Raw genomic sequence first — 12,389 nt, 5'->3', positions numbered from 1 at the left:
GTGGCTGATAATGAGCTTCTTAATGTAATCGAAGCAAAAGATATCGAAAAAGAGGTGCAACAATGTGAAGACTTCATGGAAAATTTAATTTTCTATAAATGTCAGATTACTCAAAGAATAGCAGCTCTAACACCTCCGGCTGTACCTCCTACTATTAACCCTGCTAATTTATCCAATTCAACATTGGAAACTAGTGGTCTAGTACATCAAGAAGCTAGATCGTTGATTAAATTGCCAAAACTATCTGTTAATAAATTCTACGGTGACCTCAGGTATTGGCTAGAATTCATTAGTCAGTTTGAAAATGCAATAGATAAAAATAGCGGCTTATATAAAATTGAGAAGCTTATTTACTTTAAGAATTTAGTAGGTAGTGCTGCAGCTAAAACAATTTCCGGATTCAAATTAACTGAAAGTAATTATGATGCAGCCTTGGAACTTTTAAAATCTAGATTCGGACAAAAGAATTTGCTCATTAATGCACATTTAGGATCGCTTTTGAACATGGCTCCCATAAAAAATACAAGTGATACGAACAGTTTGAGAAAATTATACGATAAAGCTGAAACTGAAATCAGGAATTTAGAAAGCTTGGGAATAAATTCAGAATCGTACGGTAATCTCTTAACACCGATAATTTTGAAAGTATTGCCCTCTGAATTAACTCTTGAATTTAGTAGAAAGAATAAAAGTGATAATTGGGATTTGAAAGCTCTTCTCGAGTTCTTAGGTGAAGAAATAGAAAGTCGCGAAAGAGCTCAATCTTTTCATTCTCCTATAAAAGAAAAACAAAATTCGACCCGTCCGCTCCAAGAACGCAATCGAGGTGCTTCCAGGTCAAAATCTTTTACCAGAGGTACTTTTCGAAAACAGAAAAGTTACAATTCATCAGCGGCTGAACTCTTAGTCAATCATACAGTTGCTAGTTCAAAATGTGTGTTTTGTGGCTCAAACTTGCATGATTTAGTTTCGTGTGACTCGGTAAGCATAGAAATGAAACGGGATTATTTGAAAAGAAATAGACTTTGCTTTTTTTTGCTTTTCGAATAGACACTCAATTTCTTCTTGTCCAAAGCTTAAGAAAGACAAAGGTTGTTCCTTTTGTGGTTACTTCGAATTCTTCTGATACTTCGAATAAGGACGCTAGTGTTTCAGTTTTAATCGGTGCTGATAACTATTATGACGTCATGACAGGTAGAATTAAACGTATTAATCGAAAACTTGTAGCTGCTGAGTCGCTCTATGGGTGGTGTTTAATTGGAATATCAGGCTCTTCAAATAGAAATTCAGGTGATTCTTTCGCCATGAAAGTAATGGTGTAGGAAAACATTTCAAAACAATTAGAGACATTTTGGCAACTAGAAAATCTTGGAATCGAACCAGCTAACGATGATGTAAGTTGTAATGATAACAAAATTTTACCAGAATTCGAAGATAGTATTCGCTTCCAAGATGGTAGATATGTAGTTAAACTCCCTTAGAAGGATAATTTCAAAGAATCGCTTGAAAACAATTACGAAGTGGCATATGAAAGATTTTCAAAATTGTGCTACAGGTTTCAAAATGATCATTCTTTGTATTCCGAGTATAGAAGGGTTGTAAATAATTACATAGAGCAAAACATCGTAGAGCGTGTTCCTGAATCAAGTGTAGCAGATAATCCAGAATTCTATTTGCCCCATAGGGCAGTAATTTGAGATGATAGGGTGTCTAGTAAGCTGAGAGTTGTTTTCGATGCGTCTTCGCATAAAAAGGGCAAGTTTTCATTAAATGATAGTTTGCATATTGGACCTAATTTGTATCCTGATTTGTTTGAACTTTTGTTATCATTTTGAAAGCATCCAATTGCGTTCACAGTTGATATTAAACAGGCATTTTTGAATGTAGCAATTGACGAGTCGGATAAAAATGTAACAAAGTTCTTTTGGACTGAAAATCCATTTTCCTTTTCAGACTCTTTAGAAGTTCTAAAGTTCAATCGTGTTCTCTTCGGAATAAATAGTTCCCCCTTTCTCTTATGTGCTACTATTAAACACCATTTAAAGAAGTATTCTTCTATTTTTCCGCAAAGTCACGAACTGTTAAACAAATTTTGTTACGTCGATGACATCATAGAAGGTCAAAATACTGTTGCATTGGCATATGCAACTAGTTTAGAATGCGTCCAGATCTTCAGAGAAGCAAATATGCCCTAGCACAAGTGGGCTACTAATTCTGCTGAATTGCGAAAACTTTGGGAGAAGAACGGGTTTTCTACTGAAACGTCATCAAACCCAATTGGTCAAAACATGATAAACTATAAAGTATTAGGCATTTCCTGGGACGCTGACAGGGATTTATTTTATTTTAACGTAGAAAATCTGATATCCCTTGTATCGAAAGGAATTGATACAAAAAGATTCCTGTTACAAGTTGCTGGTCGAATTTTTGATCCTATAGGATTTGTAGCTCCTTACGTAATTCGTTTGAAGATTCTCATTCAACGCGTCTGGGAAATGGGTCTTCTTTGGGACCAGGAACTGCCCCAAGTTATCAAAAAACCTTTCAGTCAATGGTGTCTTGAACTGAAGGACTTAAGTTTAGTTGAAATCCCTCGCTTTTATCATTTCACGGACTCCTACACAGTTGATGTGCAACTGCACTCCTTTTCGAATGCATCTAAAAAGGCCTACGGAACTGTAATATATTTTCGAGTCATTAAGACTGACGGGACTATAACAACTAGTTTTATCACTTCCAAGAGCAGGGTTGCCCCGTTAAAGACTCTTTCTTTGCCGAGGTTGGAATTGATGGGAGCACTGCTTTCTGCCAGGTTGTGTGCTAAAGTCTCTAAAGCTTTAAAATTTGAGAAGTCCTGCTTTTTTCATACGGATTCCTCTATAGTTTACCATTGGATTAGAGGAGAACCGTCCTGTTACAAATTGTTCGTCAAAAATAGGATAGAGGAGATTCAAAGACTGACTGAACCACCAAAATGGAATTTTTGTCCTGGGAGGGACAATCCGAGCGATATTGTAAGCAGAGGAATATCTGTTCGGGAATTGAAAGATAGTCAACTTTGGTGGCACGGACCACCCTGGCTTAGCCAAACAGAGCAGTTTTGGCCAAAAATAGAGGCCCAAAACGTCAGCAATCATGACCTAGAACTAAAGAGTAAAAATTTAGAGAAGTTTCGCAAAATGAAGTAATCCTCGAAAATCGCGAAAAGCTCATAAACATTGATAAATTTAGCAGTTATCTCAAACTATTGCGAGTAACTGCCTTCGTATTTCGATTTATACACAACGCAAGAAATACGTCGAAAAATAAGGGTGCTCTCGAAACAAATGAGCTTAAATTGTCTGAAGAATACTGGATTAAAGAAACCCAGAAAGAAGCTTATTGGTTAGAAATAGTTGATTTAGAAAGATCTCAAAAAGTTAGCGATAGTTCAAAAATTCATTCTCTAGTACCTTTCTTAGATCCCAGGAATATTTTGCGAATAAAAGGGAGATTAGATGAATCAGAATTTTCTCTAAACGAGAAACAACCCATCCTTCTACCAAAAAACTCTAAATTTTTGGAATTATTAATCTTACATGAGCATACTAAGAACTTTCATATCGGAGTAACAGCTACTCTAGTAATGCTTAGAAGAAAGTTTTGGATAGCGAAGGGGAGACAACTCGTGAAGAAAGTACTTAGAAAATGCTTCATTTGTAGAAAATACAAATCCAAACCAGCAAACGAAATAACAGCGCAACTTCCGAAAGACAGAATTGTAGAAAATCCACCTTTCGAAATTTGTGGCCTTGATTTTGCAGGAGCTATCTTTACAAATGTAATAAGGAAGTTAAAAAGGCTTATTTTGCAATTTTCACCTGTGCTGTAACTAGAGGAATTCACTTAGAATTAGTGTCCTCCATGTCTACAAAGCATTTCTAACTAGCCTTTAGAAGATTCATTTCCAGGCGAGGTAGTTGCAGCGTTGTTTATTCGGATAACGCAAAATCATTCAAAGCCGCAAATAAAGATCTAATGTACTTCTATAACATTCTACAAGATTCGGAATTTAAAGATTTTATATCTTCACGTGGCATTAATTGGAAGTTTATCGTAGAAAGGGCGCCCTGGTGGGGCGGATTTTATGAACGTCTCGTAAAATCAGTGAAAGATCCACTCAGAAAAGTTCTCGGAAAAACTCTTCTCACGTTTGAAGAACTTTCAACTGTTTTGACTGAAATCGAATACGTCGTTAATTCGAGACCTTTAACATATGTTACTGATAATTTTTCTGAGCCCAAGCCATTAACTCCTCTTGACTTTTTGCAATATGGAAGGAAAAATCACGACTATCCATTTAATTTTGCTGAGTTAGTTAATAGAGTGTCAACTAGAGAGTCCTTATTAAAAAGAAAGCAGTATCAAACTACACTTTTGAAACATTTTTGGGTTAAATGGAAAGAGCTATATCTACTTAATTTGAAAACAGTTCACCATTTCAAATCGCCTAACGTTCACAAAGAAGTAAAGATGAATGATGTAGTGCTCGTCAAAGGAACTTCAAAATCTAAACTACTATGGGACTTCAGAATCATTCAAAAAACTTTTCAAGGTAGAGATGGACATATCAGAGCTTGTGTCGTCAAAACCAAAAAGGGACTTTTCAGAAAACCTGTGCAGCTGATATATCCCCTTGAACTTTGTGAATGAACTGGTTTCACGTATCCTTTATATGATTGATCAGTCGAAAAGTTTATTGAAAATAATTTGTTTTAAACTCTTTTTTTTCCTTCAAAATTTTGAAGTATTTGTGTTGTTGGACTTTAATTAACTTAAAATAATTTGCTTAAATATTTCATTAATTTTGGAAAAAAAGAAAAACCTCTTGTTTATAGTAAAATTAATTTTGTTAACTTAAGTTTAAAATTGTAAATATGTCAGAACATAAAATTCAAAAATAGAAATTATATTTTATATAAGTTTGTAACCATATAGTTTATGGTATATTAATCTTTATAATTTAGCAAACTATAGTTATTGCATTCGTTATTGTTTATTGAGGAGAAGAATTTCCTTATGTATTTGCCTTTGTTATAGTTCTTTTTATAGGTTCTATTGATAAACTCTTAGAGTTCATGGTGGGGAGCTGTGGAAAATCTCCATAAAAATCCTCGAGTATACCTGTGTGCAAGAGGGCGCTTTTCGATATGCAAATTTTCCACCTCTCGGCTCAATTTAGTTAGATGTCTTTCTGTTCATGTATCGTGGATTTGTGGCATTCGATAGCTTGATTTTTGTTGATCGTCTCGTGGCAGTTCGAATAGCAAGGGCAATTTGGAAGCCCTTTCATATGTAGAATCCAAATAAAGTTAATTTAGTTTTTAGATAGTTGCCTTAGCATTTTCTTTACCATTTACGCGGCATTTCCGTAGACTGTAACCCCAGTGTAAAACGAGGGTCTACTGTACTATTGATTTGGTGATATTTTCAAAGATAATTCAATTTCATATACCCCTGTATCAATGATATTTGATCGGCTAAAGAATTCAGTATTTAATAATGAAAATCCCGGGGTCAGACCGTTTTCATGTTCACTAATGTATGGTAAATATTAATTAAATAATTTTGCCTTTCGTTACCTTAACTATACACAAAAGGCTGGTGAGAGTGGCAAATCCTAGGTTTCTAGTTTAACTATTGAGAGAGATATAGGGTTTTAAGAGCGTTTTGACAATTTTAAACCACTGTGCACTGCTGCACAGTCAGAGCAAGAATACTGAAGTTTGACTGATTTTGTTGTAAAGGAGCCAAAGGCTACAAAATCCCATGAATCAGAGTCAGAGCCAGAGTTTGTCATTTTCCCTCTGACTCCGTAGCATTGGTTTTCTAAATCCTCAAATTTTGTATAAATAACGATTTTGTTTTGATTTTCTTCATTGTGACAACTAACAAGTTCCTAAGTGTAAATCCTTTCAGAGAAAAATTCATTAAAAATATTTTAATCTTCAAATTTTTGCAAACCGAAAAATATTTGGAACAGAAAGAATTTCTATCAAAACATCTATTTAATTTAATATACTTGCTTTTCAAAGCATTAGCTCAATTCTTTTTTGCATTTATTTCATAACAGGAAAGTCTAAAAAGTTATAGGGTATAAAAAATTAAGAAATTCAGAGGCTTAAAAAATAAATGTTGGTTCCTTTAATCAACAAAACTTGCTGCCTATTCACTGAAAATCTAGCAGTAAACAAATTTTGATTGTCACATTAATTTATGTGAATGAAAGGGGGGGGGGGGAGAGGTTCTGAAATCTCATCAACTCACATCCTAAAATACTGCAATAAACAATTGTGAAGAGATAAGAAAAATGTTGCTTACGTATCAAAACATTCAGTTTTCAAAAGATGGGAGCAAACACAGTACATAAACTTTGAAGCTTTTAACACCAAATATATAACTTATATTTTAATTCACTCAAATATTTTTGAATAAAATTATAATGCTTTCCAGAGAGACAGGAAATGTCATATATTATGGAAAAAATGTTTTTCAAATATCTTTTAAAAAAATGTGTTATTTGCTAAAAGGCATATTTTTGGACATTAAAAACGTTAACTGAGCAATGTACCACCAAAACCAATTTTTTGTAGTTATTTCCAAATATTTCAAACAAAATTAAAGGAATGAAATTTAAACTGAATACTTTTTTGATAACATTTTCCGCACATGACAAAAAGGTTATTATACTGTTAATTTCTACAATTCATTTGTATTTCGTACAATTAATTTTTATGCATTGAACATTGCATAAATAACAGTAGAAACACGTTAAATTTGCAATCCTAATAAACACATTTAACTCTATGAAATATACATGATTACTCGTTATTTAACTGATATTTTGGATAAAATCGGTTTCAAATTACAACAGATAATAGACATCTAATCAGAGTACATCAATTGCACAGTGGATTGTTGATTGGAATTTGAATATCAAAAAAAAATATTTTCAATTCTAAAATGAAATCACTAATGTTTCAATACCAAGATGCATGAAATCAGTTAGTATTTCGAACTGTTACTAATGGAAAATTGCGCACAAAATTAAAATATATCTTTTTTTTTGAGCACAGTGTCTTTTTTGATAAAAACAGATTGTTCTTTTCAGAATTCCCCTTGCTGCCCTTTCATTCTAGAATCAGCACTACCCAGAAAGCAGGAGTAACTTCTCCGGTGGCAGGAGAATGAAGTAGGCTCCTCCCCCTACAAGCAGGAAAAATTGGTGCATTTATATGCAATATCTTAATATATAAAAGTCAATGTCCTGAGATAACATATATATATATATATATATATATATATATATATATATATATATATATATATCAACGCACAGCCGAAACCGCTGAAGCTTCAGACTTGAAATTTGGCAGGCATGTCCGCATGATTACGAAAGTATCCACTAAGAAAGGATTTTTCGAAATCTCAATTAGTTCGGGAGAAATTAATTAAAACCCCTTAATTTCTGCGAAATTACAAACCTGTCATTGAAATTCAAATCCCTTATTTTCGAAGGCTTTCCTCCATTCAAATCATTACTCAGTACTTCATCTCAACTTTTGGTCGATAGCGAACTATAAATTTGATATTGTTTTTGTTTCTCACGTGATTCTTCGAGGCTTTTCTCAAGTCAAATCATAATGTTTCTGTCTTTTGCTTTTATTTTTTCAAAACTAGAAACGAAGTTTTTAAGAACAACATCACAGGAGAACTATCCTTTTGAATTTAGAAGAGTGCAGTTTCCTGTTAAAGTTTGCTTTGCAATAACCATTAATAAGTCACAAGGACAGACATTAAAAGTAGCAGGGATCGATTTAAGAGAAGACTTTTTTTCACACGACCAATGTTATGTAGTTCGCTCCAAAGCCAGTTCATCAAGCAGTTTAATAATTTTAGCACCAGAAAAAAAAACTAAAAATGTTGTATACAAAGAAGTTCTAGCTTAAACATAGGTATAACAATAAAATGTGGATGACCTGTGTTTGCAAAGATAATCAATACTTTAAAAGGATCGTTAATAACAGTTAAAGATTGGTTAAGGACAAGGACATATATATATATAAGGAGTCCAGGGTCCCCGGGATTCTCCCCAAATTAGAAAAAGTTATAGGTAATAAGTAATTATTATAGGTGATTTTCGAAACTAGGTGCACCAAAGCACTGTTAACCCCTGCTAATTCCATTACCCGAGCAATGCCGGGTACGGGAATGCTAGTTTAATATATTTTCTTTCCCAATTTGTGTTGCAACAATGCTGGTTAGCTTTTTCATGGCTTCCATACAAAATCACTAAGAAAAATATGTCTTACCTGCCTAAAGATCCACTGACATCTTTATCTTCCATAAAACATTCAATATTTAAAGGCAACACATGAGGATTTGCACTGAGTTGCTTCTTCAATTTCTCGCATTCTTGTATGAGTCTCACAATGGCCCGGTTGTTGGACAAAACATCCAACTTATACTTCTCTTTGAATTCCTCGCTAAAATAGCGAACAATATGGTTATCAATATCTCTCCCTCCAAGAAGCGGGTCCCAAGTGCTGCTTAGCACCTGTAAAAAAAAAGTTTTTCTTGGTTAGAATGGGTGATATATTAAGTAAAACAATTTTCTAAGCATTCATTGCATAAACAATTATTGTACTTTGTTAATATAGCATCAGACACACTAAACTTAATCTTTGCAAAGTGATTATAAAATAACTCTTTTTCCTAGAGAACAGGTGCAACAGCTTTCCTCAGAAAAAGTTACAACCCTTGATAGTGGATTAAAAACTGTATCCAAAGATAGTTTCTTGGTATTAATATCTCATACACAAGTATACATTTAGTTTCATAACAATGCAACAAAAACCGGTTATATTGACTAATATATAATAGTGGAAATAATAAGAGAATCACGGTCATAAAATTTAAAGAATTAAAGAAAAAAATCACAAGAGAATGTCATTCTGTGAAATAAGATTAAGATAATGGTGTCTACAAGGCTTTTTAAATGTAACAAAAGTGTCTGTCACTATTATTTATCTTTGAGAAAAAACAAAATGAACGAGAAAAACGAATGCACAGTAACAGTTCGAAAAAGTACTTCGGAAATGCACAAATTAGCTACTGATTGAAGACATGCATTTCAGGGTCTAATGTAACCCCCCTTTCAATGCAGAAAAGTGAGAGCTTTTGTAGAAAAAGTCATCGGATAAAAGCAACGAGGTGGAACAACAGACAGTTCAAATCAGGGTTTCACAACAAGAGCAATATGGTCTCCCTCTCTTTCACGAATCACCAGGGTTTGAAAATATTCAATATTTGAAATGAAACAAAAGAAAGGGGAGCTCAACCAAACCAAGTACCACGACCAGAGGTCTATTGTACTATTCTCCGCACAGAAGTCTTAAAACAGACTAGTAGCTGATGCAAAATTCAGCAAACACATAATAGAATTGTCAAGAATCTTCCATGGTTCAAGCAAATAACAACCAAGCTGTTACAACCTATTGGCAGCACTTCACAATCACACAGGATGTAAGAGTTTCCTCATGAAAGAAGCAACCCCTGCAAGTTGGATCATTACCAACACCCATTACAGCAAGGTGTCACTTTAAGGTGCAATGACTAAAAAGAAGACCAATAGCCATCTAATACTATTTAGACACACGGCAGTGTGTCAGCCAAGTTCGGAAATCAGGCGACACATCTGCCAGTGTGTATCTTACACGAACCATTTCAAGTTACTTTTGACTCCCTCATTTCACAAAAACTATTAAATCTATGTGCTTGAAATTTTGGATGTTTAATAGAGCTGCCTAGCAGACCTATAATCCTAAATTTCATGAATGTACCTCTTATAGTTATGGAATTATTACTATCTGAAAAGTGTCATTTTTTACACTGAGTCACTCACTTACTTATCAAAATGTTTACGAACTTCCAAGTGTCTCACATACTTGAAATTTGGCATAAAGATAGACTTTCATGCATATGTAAAGGGAAAAATCTAAAAAGTCAAAAAACTACATTGAAATAGCAAAAAACTATGCTTTTTTTAATGAGCATCACGGCGTAATCACTTCGCCGCACAATTGCAAAATATTTCGCCAAATAAATCAAAATAAATGGGCTCGTCAAACGTTGCCAAAACCAGGTTTGTTGAAGTTTTAAATTAACAATTTAATTTCTAACCAAAATGGGGCTTGAAACAATACTTAAAGTTACGTTAAAATGAAAAATAATCCATCAAATAATTAAAATTGCAAATCTAGAGCTAAGCCTTTAAAATAAAAAAAAACGGCTTTAAAACTTTATAAAAACTTGAGATCTCAATTAAATGTAAAATTTTACAGGAGGAGCAAAAATAGCTGCAATAATTTCAACAATTGCGAAATATTTTCGCAAATTCCGCATATTTTACGAACTACGTTATGATAATCCCCTCAAACAATAAAGAAACTCCAGGCAGATTTTGAGATGAGTTTAAGCAATTTTCCTAACTGTCGAAAAATTTGAGGAAGCCAAAGACCAAGAGCTACGTACGTTAGCCTTGCTGATAAATGGGAAAACCAGTGGTTGGAAAAACTACATTTTTTTTGTAGCGAACTACAACTACAACTACTTTATTACAAATGTAGTTAACTACAACTACAACTACTTTTTTCAAAATGTAGCAACTACAAACTACTTTTGAAAAGTAGTCGCTACTTCGCTACTTTTTAAAAAATAAATAAATGAAAAGCATTAAGTTTAAAATGTGAAAGAATTCAACCTATAAATTTTTAATTGTTTCCCGACAGTGAATTTTAATTCAAGAAGTACAACTCGGTTACTTGAAAATGAAAATAGATGCAGGCGTAATTTGATTTACATTTTACATAGGCATACATATACATAAAATTGATTTAGGTGAAGAACAACATATTTTAAACAAAAGATAAAAATTTTAATTTCTATTATAGTTGATTTTATAGGAACTTATATTCTGTAGGAGCTAAAAAATTGATTTTGAGCTTCAAGTTACGGGTCTGGACATGGACACCATCTCCTTTCTTACGCTACTAATAAAATGAATAAAACATTATTCAATTTTACCGAATAACCTCAAAAACGTACAATATTTAATCATTGACTTTTATTATGTTAACATGTCAAAACTCAATTAGTAAAAAAGAAAAAATTAAGAAATAGGAAAAATATCCCAAACGGTCTTAGTATTAAAAATCAAATATTAATAAATATCCGAAATATGAAACAGAACTAAGAATAAGATAAATAAGATAAATATAAGATAACTAAGAATGTTTACTTTACTTCTATGTGTAATTTTAAACTGCAGTGGATTCGCACTGCAACGCAATTCGAAAAACGCAAAACGGCTATATAGCGAGTTCTTCTCGAAGAACGAATTTTGGGGCTAGCGCGAATTCCTCACCCGCAACACGAAAATTTTCGGAACTGAATCGATGGGCTTAAGTACTGCCTTTCTTATTGGGTAATTATTTTTTTTGCCGTGAATGGACTTTTTCTTTAGCGTCACTGAAAGCGGAAGTTCTAACACCGTACTAGTATAGTCGAAACATCGCTTTGTTGACGTACAAATCACCCCTCCGTACATTTTTCATTCTAAATATGGCGTTGATGAAACATAATTTCACACAAGCGGGCTGTTTAGCTAAAGTTTGAAAATGAAAGGAAAAATAGAAAGTATCTGACAACTAAAGAAATTTAAAGATTTTTAAAATGCTTGAACAACTAAAAATGCGTCGAATATAATTACTGCATCTATTGTACTACTACTGTAGTGCTTGTGCTGCACTTTATTGTTGCTACGTACTATATGTACCGTACGGTTTCATTTTACGCCATTCGCTCTCATTGATTATGTGCATCCTAACAGTATTTGTATTCAATAACACAGTTTTTTCACCTATGCGAGGAACGCATCCTCTCTCTCGCATTGACACCAAAAGCTTTTTGCTGGACGGGCAAAGTTTGCATGAAACGGAAAAATTTCCGTAATCATAAATTTCTATAACACTAATATTTATTGTTAACCGATCCTAAAACATTTTAAAATGTTCATCCACGGGACATTTTCTGCTGCCAGAAAGCACAAAGGCTACACTAAATTGGCAATTATAGCTTATTATTTTCTTTCTATGCATGCTCTATTCAAGGCGAATATTGGGAAAATTTGAACGTCTCGATACTAAACAAATTAATGGCGTCAAACAAAGAACGTACGGTATCATATGTCTGAGGACAGCTCGCATTTTGCAAAGTCTTAACGCGAATCTGATTGGTGTAACTTTTACTCGCTTAAGACTTCCACCAGTCAGATTCATTTGAAACCTCGC

At 33.5% G+C, this 12,389-nt stretch overlaps 1 protein-coding gene across 1 annotated transcript in view; it reads right to left on the bottom strand.

Moving 5' to 3' along the window:
• Positions 1–12,389, bottom strand: part of LOC129217606 (heat shock 70 kDa protein 4-like) — a 99,594-nt gene that overhangs the window by 36,969 nt on the left and 50,236 nt on the right. The window contains exon 7 of the mRNA XM_054851937.1: positions 8,352–8,596. Coding sequence (XP_054707912.1) covers positions 8,352–8,596 — 245 coding nt within the window. The remainder of the gene's footprint in view (positions 1–8,351; positions 8,597–12,389) is intronic.

This window comes from Uloborus diversus, chromosome 1 (assembly GCF_026930045.1).
Source record: "Uloborus diversus isolate 005 chromosome 1, Udiv.v.3.1, whole genome shotgun sequence".
NCBI classification, from domain to species: domain Eukaryota; kingdom Metazoa; phylum Arthropoda; class Arachnida; order Araneae; family Uloboridae; genus Uloborus; species Uloborus diversus.
Note: the sequence above shows the minus strand (reverse complement) of the source record. Positions and strands in the feature narration are given on the sequence as shown.